Raw genomic sequence first — 23,886 nt, 5'->3', positions numbered from 1 at the left:
AGTTGATATATATATATATATATATATATATATATAGAAAGAAAGAAAACATGAGAAAAAATTTATGATTTTTTAAAGGGAAGAAAAAAATATTAAATTAAAATTTTTTACTTCATTAATTTTTCAAATATTTTTTTAAATTGCTTTGGATTTTTTTTCCATGTTTTCTCGATATTACTTTTTACTTATTTTATGTGATCTATGCACTTGCAACTTCCTCGCAGTTATTATCCTTATACATATATACCAAGACTACATACTTACTAAAAGTCAAAGGGTCTTTGTAAACAATGCCAGGTCTTACGTACTTTCCTAAAGAAAAAAAATTTAAAATTTATTTTCCTTTAATAAATAAATCTTTATACACTTTAAATCTTTAAAGCATACATTATGATAGTATTATTTAATAACTATATAAGTGTATAATTTTTTTTCCTTTAAAATTACTCATCATTTTACCTGGTTCAATTTCAATGGGATGATTGAATATGAAGTCCATCATTTCTGTAACAAAATAAATTATTTAAAAAAATATAAGAAACGTATTAAAAAGTGTTAAAATACTCGATAATTTTTTTATTTGTTTTTCATGGTAAATAGATCAAAAAGAATTATTTTAATCAGTAAGAATTTAGTTTTACAAGCTAATTGTTCAGAAAATTAAATTTTTTTTTGAAGAAATCAATGCTAAAATACATAAATGTAGCATGTTTTTTTACAAATAAGTTTAACAGTATCTTAATTATACAGTTTTGATTAGAAAGACCTTTGTTTCCTTACATGTATATTTGTTATTTATTTTTATTTTATTACTCTAAACAAATAAAGGAGTTTAGTTATTATTTTTTGAGCATTAATCAATATTTCATTTCTTGGAAATCACATTCTGTTATATAAATGAAACAGCTAATTAATACTCACCAGAAGTCATATTTGGTACCATTCTGTAAGTACTATTTAAAAGACCTTCAAGTATTTCTGAAAAGTATAAAACATATTTTTCATTCAGTATTTCAGTATTTTTCATTCAGTATTTCTTTGGTTATTTTTCTAAACAATAACTTTCAAGTGATTGTTTACCTCTGTAAACTTTTATTTTTTCTTTAAATGATAAAACGAGACGAATTTGGAGGATTTCTGCTGACATTTATAAATTATTTTAAGAATGAGGTGAAGGAAATTATTTGTTTGCTTGATAATTCAAAACTTAAAGCTTTTCTCTGAACAACGTTTAAATTTAATACAATAACATACAAAACTAGCATTTTGCTTTCAAATATAGTTAAATATAAAATCTATATAAATAATAACAAAACTTGAAAAATATTTTAGTTAATATCTGATCAAGGGAATCTAGTTGAATTTTATTCTAATTTATTTTATTAATTTCTTCATTAATATTCAAATACAAAATTTCAAACTATTTTCATACTTCTATTAAAGCAGTAGTTTCTAAATGGTTTTAAATGCGTAAAATATTGTTTCAATGATCTTTATCTTACAGATTACAACTAACTATATATTATCTTGAACGTTGCAGCAATAATCTGTGTGGTTTAAACAAAATTTTATTGTGCGTACAAAATTTGATCGTGAGTTATACACACTCCTAGCTAATATCGAACGAACTACTATTCTGAAGATTGAAAGCAAAGAATTAAAATAATTTAAAAATCATCAACTTTTTGAATAACACTACATTTTCCAACTGTTTATTATAAATTTTGAAATTCTCATATTTCAAATTTGAAAGCAATTAATGTTAAATTTCAGATAAAATTTAAAGCGTAAACTTATAAAATTTAACAAAAGTATGAAGTAAGTAAAATTTTGATGATTGTGCTTTAGCATGGCTCAATAAAGATGTTAAAATTAATATTGTTTAAAGATTTAGATTACATTACGATACAGCTGATTAACATATTTTAAGACATACATACCGAATGTTAACGGACTTTCTTGAGTGTATACAGGGGTTTTATTCATTTTTCCTGTAATTAGTTAAGAAAATTATAAATAATATATTATATAAATTTTTATTAGACAGAAATTCGCTATAGGTTCCATTAAGCATAAAACATTAAATCATATTTTAAATAAACTAAAATTTATAAGATTTAATTTAATTTCTTTAAATTTTTAAGTTTAATCAATGACGAATATTTAAAACATCAAAAATATCAATAATTTATAATGAAAATTTAGAGATAGCATAAATTTTGCAGTTGTAGCATTTTTCAAAATAGTTTAAGTATATATTTCTGCTTTAATTCCATTAAAATATTTTTTTTATATTTTTATTTTAACGAAGCTGTTTCAAAAAGATTCATATGAAAACGGGATATTTAACAAAAAATTCTAATTGAAAAAAAATATTAGTGTTAATGAAAATATACTAGAAATGCATTACACTCTTTCATTGATGTTTATATGCTTAGATAAATATCTGGTAATTTTCTCAAGTTTTAATTGGCTAGCCAGTAAAAAATTCAATTATGTATATCAATAATATAGATACATAAATAACTTAAAATAGCTTAATTAACATCGTTTCGTTACCTGACGAATTATACTTCATAATCTCAAATGGACGTTTATAAAGAGAAGTCATATCTCCTAAAAAAATATATTATATTATATGCTTATATGAATATATATATATATATGGAGAGAGAGAGATAAGACAATAGAAATAAAAAATTAAAGAACTTCGAAAATATATAATGGCGTTTCGTCATCAGCTTACAAAATAATGAGAAACCGATTTGTAAACATAATTTAATCAAATAAAAATATCATAAAATTCAAAATAAGACACAGATATGTGATGCCCTGTACGGTGCGTAAAATGGACCACCATGAATAACTTTTGATCTAATGATTTATCTTCACGTTTTAAACCACAATCTTAATGGTGACCTCAAATATGCTATTATACTACTGCAGACGATATTTTAATTACAGCATTAGACACAGAAACATACTTTCTCTGAAAAAAAGTGACTTTTTTTCGACCGAATCTCTGACCCCCAAAACATAGGGGGTTTCCGCAATCTGGGAAGAATGGTCTCAGTTGTTTAGTAAGGAGAGCGGTCTAAATTTTTGACCTATTAATGCGCATTTTACTTTCGGCGTGTTTCACGATATCAGGGGAACTCTTATAGTGAATTGAACATTTTTTGCACACAATTATAAAACTCGTTTGTCCAAAGATAATCTCATGCAAAATATTACTTAAAAAAATAAAGTACTTAAAAGTAAATAATTATGATTTTTTATTATTTTATTTAATAACAATCAGAATTTTTTTGAATTGCAAGTCATAGAATTTCTTACATCATTTTAAACATTGCAATATTAAATGATAAAATACAAAATTTATTTAAAATCGTTTAAGTAGCCCCTGGGAAATCAAATTTTGATCGTATTTTTCATAAACTATTCGTGGTACTCATGAATTATTTAAGCAATTTTGCTCAAATATCATATTTTGCCATTTAAAATTACTTTCTTTAAAATGACTTAAAAATTTTTATTCCTTACAACTCAAAATTTGTTCGACTATTATTAAATAAAATGATAAGGAAATAAATATATACTAAAAATTACATTTTGCATGGGATAATCTCTGAATGAACGGATATTGTAATTGTACGGAAAAATTTTTCTATTCACTTAAAAATTTCTCCAGATATGGTGAAACGCACAAAAATAAAATTAATATTAAGAGTTTCAAACTTTGGATCGCTCTCCTATCCAAACTGTTAGAACCATATTTTCCGCATTGCAGATACATCCTATATTTTGGGAATCAAAAATCCGAATCTATTGAAAAAAATGCCTGTTTATTCAGTGAAAGTACGTTTTTATGTCTGATTTCATAACTTGAAATATCGTCTGCACTAACTAATTAGCAAATATAAGATAATAGGTTGCCCCCTCGAGCGATTAAGATGGAGTCCTTGAACATAAAGATCCGATCATGAGATCAAAAGTTATTCAGGTTGGTTCATTTTTCATTTTACACACTGTACATTTACGATTAAATTTCTTTCATTAATTCTTTGCTATAATTTACTTTATTAATTCCTTTTATTAATTTTTTGCTGTTTTCGGTTAATCAAAGAAAAAACGGCTAATCAAATGTGTTTTTTAACTTCAGAATGACGGCACATTAAAATAAATCCCACTATCCAATAATGACGAAATATATACTCTCTCTATATATATTCGAATAAGACAATATTTTCAAATCAATTTATGTTTACCAATCAGTTTCGTTTTCTGGTGCTTGTATTGATATATTTTGCTTCGGTTATATTAATGCATCATTCTAAAACGCTCTATTTGTGAATATAATCTTGTGGACTGATGACGAGATTATATCTTTTAGTAGCTAATTTCTCAAAATTAATAGTTTTTTTAAGATCTTGTTTTCATATTTTAAATAATTCTTCTTATTTTTTATTTGCAACAACATATTTGCTTCTTTTCCTCTTTTAGTTGGATAAATGATTTAGTTTAAATGAACTAAATATGAACTAAGTCTTTCTTAATTAATAAAAATAATAAATTAAAGAAAAAGAAATATAACTAAGAAAAATCATTAAGCTTGTTATTTTTTTCTTCCTAAAAGTTAATAGCTTTGTAAGTCTTCTGTAATGAATAAATAATTAATTAATTTTGTAAGTCTGTTGTAATTAATAAATAAATTAATTAATTTTATAAGTCATTTGCAATTAATACAAATAATAAATTCGAGCAAGAGATGTACAAATAAGAAAAAAAGATAATTTTGCAATTTTTTTTTAATCTTGAGTGTTAATAGCATTAAGGGTTTCTTTTAAGTGTTTAATAGAAAATCGATATTTTGCTTCACTCAATAATAATTACAATAATACTATCATAGTCACTATCATGTTTTTAATCATATTTTTCCGTTAAATCTGTTTCATAGAATATTGCAAAAATAACAGCTTTTACTTTCAGATATCTAAATTAAAAAGCAACTATATTTATGTAACTAAAATTATTATGTTTGAAAGTGTTGAAAAAAAATATGCTTTTTAATGTTGTAAAAATTAAAATAATAGCAAAATATCTACCTGCTGTTGCATTTGTTAATCTTTGATAAGTACCATTTAAAATCATTTTAATTATTTCTGAAATAGAAAAAAAGTTATTAACAATTATGGTATGTGGTGGATAATTTTACTTTGTAGAAAATATCAATATGATGTAATTAATATATAAAAATTTTACCAAAAGTAAATGGACCTTCATTCATTACAATAGGTCGCTTTCCTGGTTTCTCCATGCTAACTGTAAAAGAAATCAACGCTTTTCTTAGCGTATTTTACCTTAACTGCCACTAAAATACGATTTTTTTCTGCAAAATTATTTATTTTTCGCTCTTTATAATCAATACTATTTTGCCACATATTTAATATTCATTTTAATATATTATTTAAATATATATCATATTTATTAAATACATCTCAAAGTAAAACAAAATATTATCCATTTTAAGTGATACAATATCGATTTTGAGGAACATCATTATTAAATTGCCTTTAACTTTTAATAATGTATTTAGTGGTTTATCTCAAATTTTTATGCTTATTTCTCTAGTTTATCAAAACACTTGCGGTATTTTCAAAATTTTCTAAGCGATTGTTTATCGTTGTAATTTATATAACTGGTTAAAAAACTGATATTTCTCTCAAAAAACTTGAATAGCTAAAGAAACCTGAAAAATACTGAATATGATTTGCTAAAATTGTGTATTTACCAGATCAATGTATTGATTTTAATTCATTTTTTAAAAATGCAAAAATTGATTATTTTAATAAGCTGAGTATTGAATAACAATAACCAATTTTGAATCTTGCCCTATACTTAAAAAGTATTGTTCTAAGTGTACCAAATTAATAATATTAAAATAGATACATTAAACATGTAATGCTGGATAGGGTTGAATAGCTACAAAAAAAAATCTTTTTAAACTTGAAACATTTATCAGACATTTGAATAAGAAATTAATTTTGATTAAAATATAAACATGCATATTTTTTCACTTTTCATACTTACTATCACTAGTATCAAATATCATTTTATATGTTCCATTTAAGAGACCTTGAAGAACTTCTAAAAATGAAATATATGTCATAAAAATATAATCAAAAATAAAGAAGTATATTCTTTGAAGCGTTTCAAAAACATTGATCTTATTTTTAATATCAAGAAATTGAAAGTTAACTTACCGAACGTTAATGGGCTTTTATGGATTATAACAGGTCGTTTACCATACTTTCCTGAAAGCGAAATCAAAAGTAATCATTAACGAAAAGTAAAGTATCGGTTCACTTATTATTACTAATAAATTAGAATTATAAGGATTTTAAAATTTTTATTGAAATTATTGTTTCAAGTAGTGGCTTTCGTAAAAATATTTTGGTTTCAATTTTCATTATTGCATTAAAGAAGTGTCAGTAACTTATTTCGTTATGGATTTTTAAAAAATTTGCTTCTATGAATCAATTTGTGAATTTAAATTATTTTAATGATTTTTAAAACATCTTGTTGACACTCGTTAACGCGCTTTCTTAGGTAGTTTGGGTAATTTTACCTTCAAAACTTCAAGTTTTCGTTTAACCTATTGCTCCAATTNATATATATATATGTATGTATGTATGTGACTCAAAAAATACTATTGAAGCTGTGCATTTTAAATATTTAGATTTGATTTTGAATAGATTTTTAGTAAATAATGCTTTTGAATATGACTATTGCAGAGATCCATATACATAAAGAGTACGGAGCACGTTTAAGTAAACTTTTTTTGTTTAAAAAATTATTTTTTAATATTTTTTAAAAAAAATTGTCAAATTTGATTAAAAGATGCATTTAAAAAATTATTAACATTTAAAATTTTAAGATATTTAGGTATCTCCTTACCCCTTATTTTACTGCGCTCTTTCAAATTCATTTTCAGTAAATAATACAACAGATTAAAGTAAGTAAGCATTTTCCATTATCTAACGAAGGATTTGAATTAAGTTATTCGGGTACAGAGTGCATAATATGCGCAAATGAAGATTTCAGATAAATTTTTAAAACTATAGTTTAATTCACATTGCTTTAAATAATCAATAATTCAATAATGACATGATTAATTTTAAACGAACATACTACCTGGCAGTGATTCAATTTCTACTGAGCGGTTAAATAAAGTTTTCATCATCTCTGCTGGAAAAAGTTACATGTGTAAGAAGCTATTTTTTCAGCGATATTCGAACAAAATATAAATTAGTTAAATAAATGTAAAATAATTGAAAATGTATGCTAAATAAAAAAAAACATCACATAAAGTTGCCATTCGAGTACTAAATAACAGTGTCATTAAAATGTTTTATTTTTGTTTCAAATGCAAAATTATATTAGTGTGAAGATGCTATCAGAAAACCCTCCGTTTTAAACCTTTAAGTCCACCTCTTAATTTTCTTAAATTACTTTTCCTTTTGTGCCTAGTGCCTAGCATTTAACGGTTACGTTTTACCCTTACAAACTCGAATACCTGGATAAAGGGTCACTCTATTGTTGATCTGCTCGAAATAAATGAAATTGTATTCAAGATATTTTTTCTTCTTTAAGTAGAATTCGTTTTTTATATTTTAGCTGTCCTTTCTTTTTCTTAAACTTGAATTTATGCAGTCTGGTTTATTTGGAAAAGGTAATGTCTTTCACATATAATCTATAAATAGATGGGTTATGGAGCTTGCGGAGAAGGGAACACGTCCCCCTTTTTAGGATTTTTCTGCCATGAATGAATTCGCAAATAATCCAGTGTCTCTTTGGAAATAAATGATAAATTGAAAGAGTTGTGTTTAAATAAAGGAAGCTTAATTTGAGCGAATCCTCTATCCTTCTAATCTTTTATTTTCCTTCATATCCATTTGCACAATGTACGTTTCAAAGTGGAAGTATAAGTTGATCACTGGATTAGTGTTTATTTGATGATGCATTTCCCGTTTGTTTGCTTTCTCGGGGGGGGGGATTGCCTTTGATAGCTCCCTCACTATTGCTCTTTATTTTAGAATCAAAGCAGCGACAGTGTCAGGACAATTAGTTTTAAAATGTGTTCTGTTTTACCAAACAATCGAAACTTTGCATAGTTAAATGTAGAAAAAAAATTAAACGATTTTTCATGCAGTAAATAATGGTAAGCAAAACAGTAACAAACTCCAAAAATCTAATTGCTGAAAGTTAATTTGGTGAAAAAATATTCCATTTCACTATTACCTATTTTTCAATTAAAATCTGAAATATCATACATTATTGAAGATAAAAAAACGTAAAAATCGAGAGATTATTCTGAGCAACTTTGAATAAAATACTTAGTTAAAGTAAATTGAATTTTATTAACACTTACCGTAAGTTGTATTGAATGGACAGTTTGGACATTTGGACAACAGTTTTTCAAGAATTTCTGAAAGCAAGTACACAACACGTCAACTTGCCGATAAAAATTTTACGGACCATACATACATTAAAATAATATTTAAGATAATGCTTAAGATGATATTTAAGATACATGATAACCAAGCAAAAAATAAACTTAAGCTACTAATCATTTCTAATTTTGAGTCATTAACTAACACCAATAAACAAAGTTACAAATTTAGCAGTAACAAAAAATATCAGGTATTACAATAGATTTTTTTTAATCAAAATAAGAAATAATATTCAATATATTAAATAATAACTTCTACTACTTTCCTGCTATTAATACCTTAAAAACATATGTAGTTTCTTTTTTCATTAAAGAATCATACAATTGCTATTAATCTTTTCAATGAAAAATAGTGATTCGGCTACCATTCTCATCAAATTATGCATTTTGATTTATGAATAAGAAACAGATTGTAGAATTCTTCGCCGTCTCATTTATTACTTCTATTATATTTTCCTTTAATGCAATCTTACAAAAGTTTCTATGGTGCCATCTAAAAAAAAAATTAGCCATAACAATGCAGAAATTTGGAATTTTTCTTAATCCATTGAAATTTATCGTAGTTAGCTTCTTAGTGAATTTTACATAAATTTATTTGAAGTTATGTTAGAAGTTAAGCACTTGCTAGTGAACTTTTGATGAGTCCAAAAAATGGTATTTATGCGCATTTCAATGATCGAAACACAAAAATAAAAAAGAGTGGATTTAATTAAAACAAGCATAATGTAAAAAAACAGATAAAATTACTGTATAATGTGACTGTCCTCAGATTCCCGGTACTTTTCGTAGTAAAACTCTTCTAACCCATTTTTGGAACAAAAATTTTATATACTGTAATTTTAACAGCAATAATTTCCTTAAAATCATTGAATCACTCTGATTAAAAAAATATTGTTGTATAATATTTTACGGTAAAAATGGATTTTACGGTAAGATGGATTTTTCGGTTAATGCACTCAAACTGTCGGTACTTTCTACCGTAATTTGATGTGGAATTTCTTTTGCAGTGCACCCATGTTCTGTGTGACAACAAAACATTTAAAATAATAGATGAAATTTCATTTTAATATAGAGAATTATTTTTAAAAAAATAGCAAAGCATTTCGTCGTTTCAGAACGAAAGTTATTAAGAATTTTACAAAAACTTACTAACCGAAAGTTAGCTGATCTTCATGAATTATTACCGGTCTTTTCCCATATTTTCCTGTAAGAAATTCAAAACATCTAAACTTCATTTATTTATGAATATATTCTATTTACAATGCTTGATTTAGTAATCGCATAGTTAAATTAATTAATCTGATATTATCTGATAAACTTTTTCTTAATGTATATAAAGGTTTTAGAGTTATAGATATAGTTCTAACTACTTAACATGAAATAGACTATGAACGTTGCAATTAATAATGCAATTAATTTCCTTTTATAGTATAATGCAATTAATTTCCTTTTTTTTGGATGTGTATATATGTTTCTACGAGGACGACTAATAGAAGCTGAGCTGTTATCTTTGACTTAGATGCTCTCAAGAAAGAGAACATATACTAACTACCAATAAGTATTTGGACACCTATGCCAATGACTATATCTGCGGACCTGAGATACGCCACGCCCTCCGCCGGTATACATCATGTAGGGAGCAACATCGGCATTAGTCCCATGCAAGATGCCTATTTCACTATTTTGGATGACAGTGTGCTTCCTACTTTGTGGCAGTTTTACGAGGTGGACCCCTGTTACTTCCAGGACGCAATGCCAGCTGTCATGTTGTGAGGGTTACCAAGGCTTGATATGGTGCCAATGGGGTTAATCGAATGGACTGTCCTACCCAAAGCCCAGACCTGAGCCCTATCGAGAATCTCTGGGACGAGTTGGATCGCCGAATTAAAGAGTGTAGTAACCGTCCAATATCGGTGAAGGAACTTACGTGTCTTCTCCAAGCCGAGTGGAAGAAAATACCACTAGCCGTCACACAAGGACATGTGGAATGTATGCCCCGGAGGGTTCACGCTGTAATTGCTTCTCGTGGAGGCTACCAACTATTTATTTTAAATAAAGTTTGTTTTTCTTTTCATTCACACGTTTCCAAATACTTATTGGTAGATAGTGTATTAGATGGAATTTGGTACTTGGATATTTTTTGGCTGTTAAGTTTGAGTATCTGTGCCTTAATAGGTGCACATTATGGCGTATCTCTTCCTCATTTGGGTTTTAATTCAACTTTCTTGTTCATTAAAAGAGCTCATTATTAAAATGGAATATTTAGTGTCAGGAAATAAAATTGATAAGATTGCTGTGTAAGAGTAAAGACACGGAATTTAAGAAAAATAAAGAATTTACAGCAGAAATAAGAAATTTTCAAATGATTTTCAAATATTTCCAAGACAGATTTTATTTCTACTGATGAAATCTCGTTTATAAATTATGGAACTTCGAAGCATTTCATGAACTTCTGGAGAAGAGTAGTGGTAAATTGGATAAATAAAGGAATACTTCTGAAATTGAAAAAATAAATTCTACCGAAAGATTTTAAGAGAGAACTGTTAGTTCTTAGGAGATCATGCGGATGCTATATTAAAGGATATGTCCTTGAATAAGCTCCTATTACGATCTATCAGTTTTACATTAGTGTTAGATATCAGTTCCACATTAGTGTTAAATATCAGTTCTACATTAGTGTTAGATATCAGTTCTACATTAGTGTTAGATATCAGTACTACATTAGTGTTAGATATCAGTTCTACATTAGTGTTAGATATCAGTTCTACGTTAGTGTTTAGTTATCATCCGAAAATAAATCACCTAAACATTCTTTCAGCAGTCTTGTTTCTTAAAAGAACCCGTCATTAAAATAGAACGATACAATATTAATAGAAACTTGATTTTAGAAATTAAGGATAAAAAGACATTTATATTTCAAGTAGTTGTTATTTAAATAATATTTACCATTTTTAAAAATGTCAAGCTAAACTATTATTAAAATTTATTTCTTTAAGCAAATATGCGTGAAAAATAAATAAATATCTAACAATCATCAACGTTTATAATTTTACAGATAAAATATTAAGAACTTGGTGCATTATTTCCCAGCTGTTTTATAATTACCTTCAACAGCATTTTAATTATTGAATTTTTTAAAATAACATTCTCCAATTTGTTATTCATATATTTCTTGTATATTTCCCATTATTACCTGGTTCAATTTCAACAGGACGTTTAAATAAAAAGTTCATCATTTCTGAAATGAAAGAGAGAGCATTAACAAACTTGAATAGTTAGTATTTTTAACTTTAAAAATTTGTAAGACTCATTAAAATCACAGGATGAAAATTGTATCGGAAAATTATGAAATATAATAAAAAATATTATAAAAAATGAGAAATGCATAATTGCATGTTTTTTTTAAAAAAAACTAGAATTGCAAGAAAATAATTTTGAACTCTTTAAATTTAATAACAAAGAAAATCTGCATTTTAAATTTCAAACTAGTTTTTTAGAGCTTTAAAGCAGTATACAGTTTTAGAAATTACAGTCTAAAAATAAATTGAAAACTATTATTGAAATATTACAATTTTAAAAAACCTTTATTTTTTTAAATTCAAAAATGATTATTTTAAGTTTTTCTTATTTTGCTACAGTGAATTTTCTTTATAATTTTTCAAAACATCTTTAGTGATCTAAGTGATATAAACAATAGGTACTTACGATTTGTCATATTTGATACCATCTTATAAGTACCATTCAAAATACTTTCGAGAATCTCTAGAAACAATAAAATAAAATACAGCATTGAATACCTTCCTTTTGAATACATTCATTTTCAATCCTATACGTTAGAAAATCCTTATTTAAATTTTTAACTTTTAAATCAGGTGTCTTATTAATATAGACTATTAATATATTAGGATTCAAGGAAATATGGGATAAATAAGAGATAAATAGTTCGTCATTACGAAACGTATGTATGTTTTCAGATGTGTAATAAGGATAATTTTATTCTAGTTCTTAAAAATTGCATCAGATAATTTTATGATACTTAATTTCTATCAGCTACTGTTCTACACCGAACTCACATTTGCATCATGCTTTTTTTTCTTCTTTTTTTCTGCTCTGCGTAGGCTTGATTTACAAACTAATTTCTATAGAAAGCCTATGCATTCTAAAGTAACTGTTCTTACGGTGAACACTATAATGAAAAGAACTTTACTGACGCTTATGTGTATTATATCTTTTTGTTATCACACATTTTATCATTGTTCCTTGATATATTATCTTTGTTCATTTTATCTAAAAATAATGGCAACTACTTTACACCAAACATTCTGTAAATGGCCATTACTGATGTTTTACAACAGCAAGAACTGACTTTGGTATTTGATTATACCAAGAAGTATTTTTGGTATTTAACCTCACCACATTTGGTATAACAACAGGTGCCTAAATTTTTAGGATTAGGATACATAAAAAGTTTTTTTTTACAGTTCAAGAAATTGTTTCAAGATTAAATTTCTTAATGTAGTGCAAAAATTTATATTCGAGCTTAATTTTAAGAAAAAAGTTCATTGATTAAAAATTAATGAAAAGAGTTTTTATTGTTCTTATTATTATATCTTATTTATTGTTTTTATTAAATTAACACCTTCCTTTTAAAATATATCTACTAAAAGAATTTTTTAAGCATTACTCTGAGTATTTAAAAATATCATTCGTAAAACAAATTGATTCTGACTGATCTTACAGGATGTCAAACAATTAAGTTCACTTATGCTAAAATTGGTTTAAGCTTGAAAATTGTAGCTGGAAATTATTGATTTACATGTATTCAAAACAGCTCAACAATCTCCAGACTATATTTATTGAAGTATGATCCAAAGTATTGATTAATTATAACACATACTTACCAAATGTTAATGGACTTTTAGGGATTGTAAAGGGCCGTTTATTCATTTTTCCTGCAAGCAATGGGTAATAGTTATAACAATATATTTTTTTTAAATATTTATTTCATGTAGAAAGCCAGGTAAATTTATTATAAACTGAAATATTTAAATTTACTGTAAAACATCTTTATTTTATTTATTTTAGATCATGGTAAAAGCATTCTTTCACATACATTTCTAAGAAACACATTATACCTAAGTGCTTTAAAATTTAAAAAAAAATTGACTGAAAATATTTTAGTTTTTAAAATATAAAAGTTTTTAGTATATCCAAAAAGTAATGTTATTGCGAGAAGACAAATGTTAAATTCTACGTAAAAATTACTTATGAATGGTGGGATCTTCCTATAGTTGCAAATTAGTGTTATGAACATACAAAAAATTTGTTTCATTCTATTTTGCACAAAGTAATTTGTTGTATTAAAAATAGATTAAAATATATTAAAAAATTTATGCATAGCTTACAAAAAAAATCTGATTTTTTTTTAAAAAAAAGAGAAAGTATTAATTTTGTATTAATTTCTTTTACCATTGCAATATTTCCTTCTCTAAAGAGATAATGATTTTTAAATTCAATGTCTTTACAAAACATTTTGAAATAATATGATAAATTATGATTGATTTGCATCTTTGTATTATATTGATTAGTTTGAATCATTACTTTATATTATTTTATATTACATTATATTGAATCATTAATGGTTGAATACAGCATATTTTTATTATACCTCCTTATATAAATGAATGTCTATTCGAGTGTAATTTTTTGACTCCTAAGCCATCTGACTATGAGTGATGAACTTGCTACTACCAATAGTTCGAAGGACAGGGAAGGTCACCCTCGACATAAGGACATTCTACTGCTGACCGTTTGAACGGGATGAGGGAAAAATTATATTTAATCACTGATTGGTTAAGCTTTAGCAATTATTTTACGGTTTTAATAAAAAAAATAAAGACAAAGTCACCAAATTAGTATTTCTTAAGTAATCTGAAAATGCCTGCTATTTTGTTTATATGATTATCTTAAACCGTTTTTTCTATAAAAGTAAATAATTTAAAATCAATGGTAATTGAAATGAAAAATTAGCTTTATATTGAAAGGAAAAATTAATGAGAAAGTGGTACTAATGCGTTTAGGAGAAACTTAAAAAATCGCCATACTATTATTAACGCCAATGATCCTAATTAATTTTAGCACTAGATTTGAAGTAAGATCAAAACAAAATAAGGTACATTTTAAAAAGTAAAACTCATGAAGTAAAGTTATTTATTTGTTTAAGAAAACCTTAAAAAAGTACCATATTATTATTGGCACCAATGATGCTTAATTAATGTAAGTAAATGCATCACTTAAAATAAATTTTTTATGCTCTAAAATGCAAGTTTAATGGAGAAAAAATATTTACTTGTTTTGAGGAACCGTAAAAAATTTCCACATTAATATCAAGCCAATGCTTTATTAATATTAGTAATATTTATTAATTGAAGTAAAAAAGCTATATACTTCAAATCAAAGTTTACGAGAAAATGCTTAGAGAAAACGTTGTTTTGGGGAAAATTAGAAAATCTCCATAGATAGAGGAAGCTAAATTATTTTGGTTATACGTACTACTGATATTGTGTTAAATGGTACATAATAATTTTTTTCTGTAATCGTGACTGATAAATTATTATTTATGTATAGTTGCATTTTAAATGGTTTAGAATATTTATAACACCTTAATTACCTGATTTTATGATTTCAATAGGGCGTTCGAAAAATTTAGTCATGTCTCCTGAAAGAAAAAAAAGAACTCAACATTAAAAAAATATTGTCTTATTTTAATTGGCTTTCATTCTCGTACTGACTTTGTACAGTAACTAAAAAGTAAATTTGACAATTTTGAAAAAGAATAATGAACAAATTAAAAATTATATTTCAAATATATGGCTATAACAATAACTTTAATGTTTACAGCATTTTTGTAGACAATTGTTGAGCGAGTCAAAAACACTCTCAACCTAACAAATACAGGTATAATTATTTTATAGAAGAGAGCGATAAAATATCTTAGAATTTTTATATTACATAGTATTTACCTGTTTACATTTTTTTTGTTGTTTTATTTGATTCTTTGAGGACTTTACAGTGCGCAAAATAAATAAAAAGACTTCACTTTAAGCAATTTTTGTTCAAATGAACGAATTTTTTGAGACTAAATGCTGATCGTAAAGCACGTATGATTATCTCTTAGTTTCTGATCATAAGGTGCTAAGGTTTAATTAAATATGCCCATTAATTAATGATAATGATTAAAAATAATGATTAGTCGAAACTGACTTAAGAAGGCTTTTTTTCTAAATATACGCACCTTTTTTTTCTTTTTTCTTTTTTACAAAATTGAGTTTTTGGCTATTAAAACATGGAGATTGACAACTATCTTGAAAATATAGTCGGAATAGTTTTAAAGAGAGCAAAGCTATAAAATTAGGCTCATTAATGTACATTTTACTTTTTGTGGACTTCGTTATACCTCAGGCTTAGTTATACCAGCTATTTCCCATATTTTGAAGGTCAAAAATTCAAATCCTAGGAAAATAAAGTATGCCTATTCGTTTTTTTTGTCAGCTTATGCTGACAAATGAAAAGTTGCTACTAATTAATTATCTCATTTGAATTCACCCCTTTGAATCTTTTCAGCATTAAGTTCGTGAAATTTCTATAATGCGTTTTTCATATCAATATCATTTTCCTTTTGCGGAAAGTCCCAAAATGACATTTTTTTCAAAAGATTAATCTTCTTTATTAATCTATTTATCTATATTTTATATATACATATACAATTTTTAGATATAAATACAAAAATAATGATAATCGAAGAAAAAGTATATGATAAGTTGTGACATTGCTAAAGTAACAGCTGAAAGAATATTTAAAGGAAGTATTATTAGTAGAAATAAAATAAGTTATTACTTTATAAAAGAACTCAAAATATCAGCACGGCAGAAGAAAATCAAACTCATCACCATGAAATAACAAACTAAATAACAACATAACTATTAAACAGTTACTTTAATTTCTTTTTAATATATTTTCTATTTGATAGTTAGGATTCCATTTCCAGTAGTGATTTTATTTATCATAACATTTTCTACATCTTCATATATATATATATATNGCACTTCAGAATATGCACTTTTTCGCTGGACGTAATTTTAAGATATGTTTAACGTATTTCTTTCCTTAAAAAACTGTGTATTTGAAAGCAAAATGCAATTTATTTCACATATCTATATTGAAAAAAAATCTTATTGATACAGCTTCAATAGATATGTTCCGATATAGAAATTTTAGTTAAATTGATTTGTAAAATTATTAAAAATCTATGCTTGCCATGTACTTACCAGAAGTTTTGTTGTTTAGCATTCTATAAGTACCATTCAATATACTTTTGATGATTTCTGAAATGAACAAGTTAGAAATTCTAAATATTTTTTTCTGCTTAACCGTTATTTTTACTTAATGGCTGAAATATTTTCCAGTTTTTGATCATTATTATAAAACAACTTACCAAAAGTGAATGGACTTTCATGAATTACAACCGGGCGTTTCCCTGTTTTCCCGTATTTATCTGAAGAAAAAATTGAAGCAAAATTGGCATAAAATTATTAGTTAATTATTTGCTGTTTAGTTATAAGCTTACAAATAGCTATATAATTATGAATTTATATATTGTGTTTAATTATCCGCTTAGATATAATACTTTTCTCTGTAATTCTGCGATCTGTATGAACCCATATCTTGATGTTGTATTCTTCTGAGATTATAATGTGCATCGTTATTCATATCTAGCCAAATATTATTAAGACCATTCTGTTAAGATTTGAGAAATTCCTTTTTTAATTTAAAAAAAAAATTCTACTTTGAAAAGCGTAATTCTAAAAATAACTTTATCTTAACAAATTGATTTTCTTAAAGAAAAAAAAATCACTTATTTCGCTAAAAATATCTAAAAAAATTTATTACTACTGTATTAATTACATTTATTATTCATAATTTAATTTTCCTCTTATTTTGATATATTTTATCAGATGTGGATTACTTGCATCTGACAAAAGATGAGTTAATATTAAACATGTTTTATGCCTTATTTTTCTGCCTTAATGTCTGATATTCTTTGTTTAATAAATTGTCTGCAATCTCATATTCTCTTATCTACTCATTGTCAGCATTATTAAATTCATTTTTATAACTATATTTACCTTTGGTTGGTATGTTTTCAATTTCGACTGGTCGTTTAAATAAATATTTCTTCGTTCCTAGAAAAGAAAAACATATTAAAAAATTAAACACTTTTTTATTTAAAAGAAACTAACTGTTTCATAATTCAAACATTAAAAGTAGATCACTTTCTGGAACGATAACAATACAACTTAAATTTCAAAACGTATGACAGTACTTACAAAAGTAATTTTTACATTAATGAACTACGTTATTCATTGAATATCATCGAAAAAAGTTTTCCGAAATGAAAGTTTCCGAGGGCCATAATCGAAAATACTAGTCTAGTGGCTGATCACAACGTAACCAGCTCATATACAGGACTTTTCTTGAATGAGAAATTTAAGTCTTCGAGCTGAGTTTGCTAGATATCATTGAGTAATAAACATTAATTATTTAATTTGAAATCAAGTCAAATGTGTACTGAAAAATTTCATAAAAAAACATTGAGACATTTTAAGTTAAGCATTCAGATATTTAAAATTTGCCCAAGAATGCGAAATGTTCCGTGATTGATGTCCATAAAAGGTATCAAATGTCCAGGAAAGAATGTCAAACACTGTGAAAAACGTAATCTACCTTAAGTTTTCCTGTCCCAGGGAATGGAAAAGAGGAAGAATATGTGAGGTGCCTCCAATCACGATATTTAATAAATTTCAATGCAAAATATAGCATGCTTTTTCATAAGTGTGTACATATTTGTGACAGAAATCTTGCAGATTTGGAAATATTTTTTTTTTATTAATAAATTAAATAAGATTCTCTAGTTTGAGTAAGGAAAATGGAGGATAAGACTTACAAGTATAGATGCACCGTTGTTAGTATGAGCAACCATGTTAGTTCGAAAATGAAAAAATGAAAATGAGTATATGAAACCGATCAGGATTTTTACGGAACTACAATTATAATGAGTGTGTTTTTCTTCACATACTGCAAGAAATGCATCCGGGAAACACGCGTCTAGTGAGCCACTAGCTAAAAACGACACTAAAACAAGCAAAAATTAGTTTCATATCAAATACAACAGTATGTACGTATCTGGATGAGCACGTTGTTTTAATAGGGGTTTTCCTCTTTTTACATTAATTATAAGTTTTCCATTCAATATTTGAGACTATATAAAATCAAAAATTGGGAGAAAACATTCAAAATGTCGATAATACATCAAAAGTGCACAATAATACATAATGATTATGATTAAAAACTACTGTTATATTTACCAGATGATTTTATTGGTACCATTCTATAAGTACCATTCAGAAGACCTTCAATTATGTCTGAAACAAATAAAAGGGGTTTAAATGTATATCAAAATGCTTAACTATATATCTATTTATAACAGATTAATAAAAGCATTTTTAGCACTAAACACCCTTAAATGTTGAAGCATTATTTAAACTCATATTATAAATGTAATTTTAATCACTAATATCTTCTACAGATATGAAATTTTTTTTATCTGTATTGCGTGTTTTATCGGCAAAATAAAAAATAAATAAATCTTGCTGCTTGAATATTATTTGCTCCAACTAACTGAACTTAGTTGTCTTGATCAGTTTTACCCTGCCTAATTTTTGATAGTTTTCTATAGCTTTATCTTTGAATATTTGGGCAATATTTCATAATTTGATTATGTAGAAATATAATGCAGTTTATATAGCAGCAGAGTATATTGCAGATTTATATAATGTGCGCAGAACAATTTAGAGAAACCTACCATTACATTTACTCTATTTAATGAGGTAATTGCAGATTATGTTTTTTTTTCGTAACTTAAATATATTTCATTTATTATTTACTGATTACAGTGAGCAATGAAGTATGCTATATTACAGTAAATATATAACGTGATATATATTTATTATTAAATACATAACGTGTAATAACGTTTATTAATACATACTCATTATGGATAAAGAGTATTTAAGCCTTTATAAGATATTAGGAGTTTACTTCTAAAAATCAAAAATTATGAAATTCCCCATATCCACTTTTAGAAAACCTTATTAAAGTTCAACTTAATTTGTGTTGTTTAAATAGCTCGTACATGTTATTTTATACATACAAAAAGTTTGCGAAAAATCATGTCGCTAGTGAAACTTATACTTGCTCTCAGACCGGTTGTAAGGCGAAGGAAACGTTCCGTGTATACTTGTGTGGTTACTATATCCTCTCCTCATACTAGAGGAATAATACAACATTTTCGTGAGGCATGTTTTTGTCTCTATTACGTGCATATCATAGTGCACCCTATAATAATAGCCCCTCAAATTTCGTGCAAAACTCAGCAAGTTTAAAGGGGAAAATTGTGCATGATAAAAACTATCTTAAGGGATGAGTGTTATGTCTACTGGCAAGCACAAAACATTCTTTGAAATACATGAAGAAGTCACTAAGAAGGCCATCAATGACCACAATCAATAAGAATTTGTTACTAGTGACTGATTTCTTAAATTTAATATGAGTTTTAAAGATTTATTTGACGGTGATTATAAACTCACCCGCCACCCTTTGAGAATTAGCTATCTTCTTCTTGATCCATTTTTTGACTGATTCAAACATACCAACGGTTTCCAAGCTCCATCGCTTCTTGTTGCGATATTTGAATACCTCCATAATAGTCGCGATGGCCCAGGGGTTAGAGCATTCGCGTTCCAAAGAGGTGAAGCAAGTTCGAATCAAAGCACTGGTTTGCCGATACGAATTCCGCATTCGGCTTGCGCGGTCTAGAGTGTTGACTTGAAATATCCTCAGCGGTAGACGGATCATTGGTTAGAGTCCTCTAGCTGTCAATCTAACCACTGGAGGGCTTGGTGATCTTTCTCTTCATGCAAATGCGGTTTAGTTCCATCAAAAAGTCCTCCACTTGGGCAAAATTTCCCTCAATACTTTATCTAGGAATTCCCTTATCTTTTGAAATGAATTCAGAATTACATCGCTACGGAGTTAAACATTAGTAGTCGTAAACCCCAAAAATTGGGTGGTCTGTTCAACGACAGTTTTAAAATAAAATACTTCCATGAAAGCCATGTTGGTTCAGGGGATAGAGCGCTTGCCTTCCAATGAGGTAAACCTGGTTCGAATCCCAGCAATGTCTGATTCACTCGAATTCTGCACCTGGCTCGTACTGACTACAGTGCAGATATAAAATTTCCTCAGTTGTAGACGGGTCAAGGGTTAGAGTCCACTTGCAGTAAGGCTAACCATGGGAGGTTTTCGTGGTTTTATTCTCCAAGTAACGCAAATGCGGGTTAGTTAAATCATTCATTGTCCTGAAATCTTTCTGGAAGCTGTTTATAGATGTAGGAGAGACCATTTAGATATTTTCATGTCGATCGGATTAATATGTGTTTCTTTAATTGTAGTTACATATCTTGTCGCAAATCATTTATTAAGAAAAATAGCATTGCTCTCGTTATAAAATGTTTAAGATAAATAACATTTCGTTACAAAGATGTAAAAAATGTTTCGCTTACTTAGGACGTAGCATGGAGGATGAATAACATTCGACACATGCCAATGACATCTTTATTTTTTAATCAGTTTTAAATAATTCATAGTCCTTAAGATGCTACGAAAGATTATATAACTTTATCTTAGGGATATTAGAATCATTTTGAAAGACCTAATGTCTTACTATAATAAAATCATACATAAAATCATAAAAGTTAATAATGGAGTCCAAAAATTTCGAAAATCATCAATAGGATACTCCAATGAAGTTACACATTTTTACATTTCAAATTAAATTTTTTTTAGAAATGCTGTTGAGACAAAGCTATACTTACCGAAAGAAAGAGGACATTCATGAATTATGACGGGTCGTTTGTATCTTTCTATAAAATAATTTTATACAAGATTGTTTAATCCAAATATCTTTCAGCATTCAGTATTTCAAATTTGTTTATTTAGGGTTGTTATATAAACCTTATTTAATGCGACATACACAAAATGATATAACTATTAATATCCTAACAATGTAATAATTTGTTTAAATGCACAGTAAAATATTCCGGATTAAACTATGATATAAAATACCCGCCCTTTGGGTGCATCATCAGTAAAATTCACTTTACCGTATCCATATTTACCGTAAAATAATTTACCATAATCTCTACAGTAATATTTATTAAATTAGATCAATTCAGTGATTTTACAGTAATTACTATAATGAGTAAAATCCCGTAATATCTTCCTGTAAAAATAGTTTGGGTAATAAAAAATACTGACACTTTGAGTGTCGGAACTTTTCACAGGAATTTGATTTGGAATTCTTTACTTTGCGTATTGTTTAATTTTATTATCTTTTAAATTTAAATTAGTAATAGACAATTATTTATATAACTCTCAAAACTTTACCAAGCATAATAAATTCACAATAATGTTGCAAAGTGTTTAATGTATTCATCTTAGTTGACTAGCAGAGACTACCAACCATGGACGAATAATACTTAAAAACATTTCATTGTGACGTCATAGCTATGCATTTTCAAAAGTTTCTACGCATACTAGTTTCAGTAGAGCATATTATACTTATCGAATATTTACTATACTTAAGGAAGGTATACTTAGGTTTTACTTATTATAGAGAACATTTAGTTGATGTTGCAGACTTAAAAAGAACTCTATAATTATGTGTTTCAGTCTAATTATGTTTTACTTTTGCTTATTTTCTCTTTATTTTATTCTGTAAGTTCCTAAATCTTAATTTATTAAAAAAATATTTTGACATATTTATTCATTCATTATGTTTTTATTTTATTTTAATTGATCAATTAAAAAACGGTGATGTTTAATTATAAAACATGCAATAAGAACTAATGGAATCTAAACTATTTATTGCTACATATGTCTATTTTTATTTCCTTCAGCCGTATAATTACAACGTCAAATCAGAACCAGTGTCAAAGCTTCCTACTGTATAATACGTACGCCAAGAATTCCTTTTTATAAACAAGTCTCATTTCCCAAACTCTCTGGGAGAGGTAGTATTAGCTGCTCTCCCTGCAACTTTTGTGAAATACTGTTTTGTTCTTTCAACTTAAAAGCTTTAAATAAATAAACGTTTTCTTCCATCTTTTGAATCTTGAATGCATGATTATTCTCGTCTCTTCATAAGAGCACTGTATTTAAGACAACTTATAAACTGTACAGAATATGTCGCAAATTTCCTTCTATCTATGATTTTTCCTATAATATATACAAATATATACTCACCAGAAGAATTTAAAGACTCAATTTCGATTGGCCGATTAAAAATCATTTTCTTCATACCTGCATAAATTACCGTTAAATTATACCTCAAATATAATAAATAAAACAAATTTTACAAGAATCATTACAAAAAAAAAATGGGGGAAATCTGAACTCGAGTTGAAAATATAAAACTATTTTGAACAAATGCGCTGTAATTATATTTTATACTAAAAATATCCAAAAAATGAATAATAAAAAATTGAAGTCTTCCAAAGCATTGTTTTTTAGTCTTATTAAACAGTTTTATCACTTTAATCTTTATGATATTTTTTATTAATTTGCTTACCTGGAGTTTTTATTGGTAAAATTTCAACTGGTCGTTTCAAACGGTTGCCTGAAATAAATATATTATCCTTTAAAATTACATACAACTTTTAATCAATACAAAAAATTAGCAACCACTTAAATTTTGCTTCCTTGTAATAGTGGTTTACTAATGTTATTCTAGTAGTTTATTCATTTTTTAACTTTTTTTTTTAAGAATGGGCGATTGATGTTTACAAATCCTACTTACTAGGGTTTTTTCTTGATTCGATTACTACTGGTACGTTATGTATAGTGCTATCCATTTCTAAAAAAGATATTTGATTATCATTCGATAAATAATATATAGATATGAAACTTATTAGTTTTTGAAATCATTACATTAAAATAATTTATAATAAATCTGGCACTACTGTTTCTATCAAAACTATTAAAGTAGAACGTTTCGCAATATAGAAAAAAGATATTGGGTTTAAAAAATTTCATCGAAAGGAATAATAAATCCCTTAAATGATTTAAATGATAGAAAGATTGATTTTAAAAGACCTCATCATTTTCTTATGATTTAAAATATTTGCTTGAAAATAAGAAATTATATATTTTCAGAATTATTTCCTAATGTATAATATTCAAAGTTTTGCAAAATAATA

The 23,886-nt window shown here is 26.5% G+C and overlaps 1 protein-coding gene across 1 annotated transcript in view; it reads right to left on the bottom strand.

The window, feature by feature from the left end:
* Positions 1-23,539, bottom strand: part of LOC107447041 (uncharacterized) — a gene marked incomplete in the record, with an annotated part of 71,434 nt that extends 47,895 nt beyond the window's left edge. The window contains 24 exon segments of the mRNA XM_071183801.1: positions 265-312; positions 460-504; positions 922-978; positions 1,941-1,991; positions 2,560-2,616; positions 5,106-5,162; positions 5,263-5,322; positions 6,091-6,147; positions 6,264-6,314; positions 7,195-7,245; positions 8,432-8,488; positions 9,666-9,716; positions 11,706-11,750; positions 12,218-12,274; positions 13,414-13,464; positions 15,183-15,230; positions 16,840-16,896; positions 17,007-17,066; positions 17,698-17,754; positions 18,937-18,993; positions 21,505-21,552; positions 22,934-22,990; positions 23,259-23,306; positions 23,487-23,539. Of these exon segments, the coding sequence (XP_071039902.1) occupies positions 265-312; positions 460-504; positions 922-978; positions 1,941-1,991; positions 2,560-2,616; positions 5,106-5,162; positions 5,263-5,322; positions 6,091-6,147; positions 6,264-6,314; positions 7,195-7,245; positions 8,432-8,488; positions 9,666-9,716; positions 11,706-11,750; positions 12,218-12,274; positions 13,414-13,464; positions 15,183-15,230; positions 16,840-16,896; positions 17,007-17,066; positions 17,698-17,754; positions 18,937-18,993; positions 21,505-21,552; positions 22,934-22,988 (1,177 nt within the window).
* Positions 23,540-23,886: the final 347 nt, after the last annotated feature.

Source organism: Parasteatoda tepidariorum, chromosome 7, assembly GCF_043381705.1.
Source record: "Parasteatoda tepidariorum isolate YZ-2023 chromosome 7, CAS_Ptep_4.0, whole genome shotgun sequence".
NCBI classification, from domain to species: Eukaryota; Metazoa; Arthropoda; class Arachnida; order Araneae; family Theridiidae; genus Parasteatoda; species Parasteatoda tepidariorum.
The sequence above is the reverse complement of the archived record's forward strand: the minus strand, read 5'-3'. Positions and strand labels throughout refer to the sequence as shown.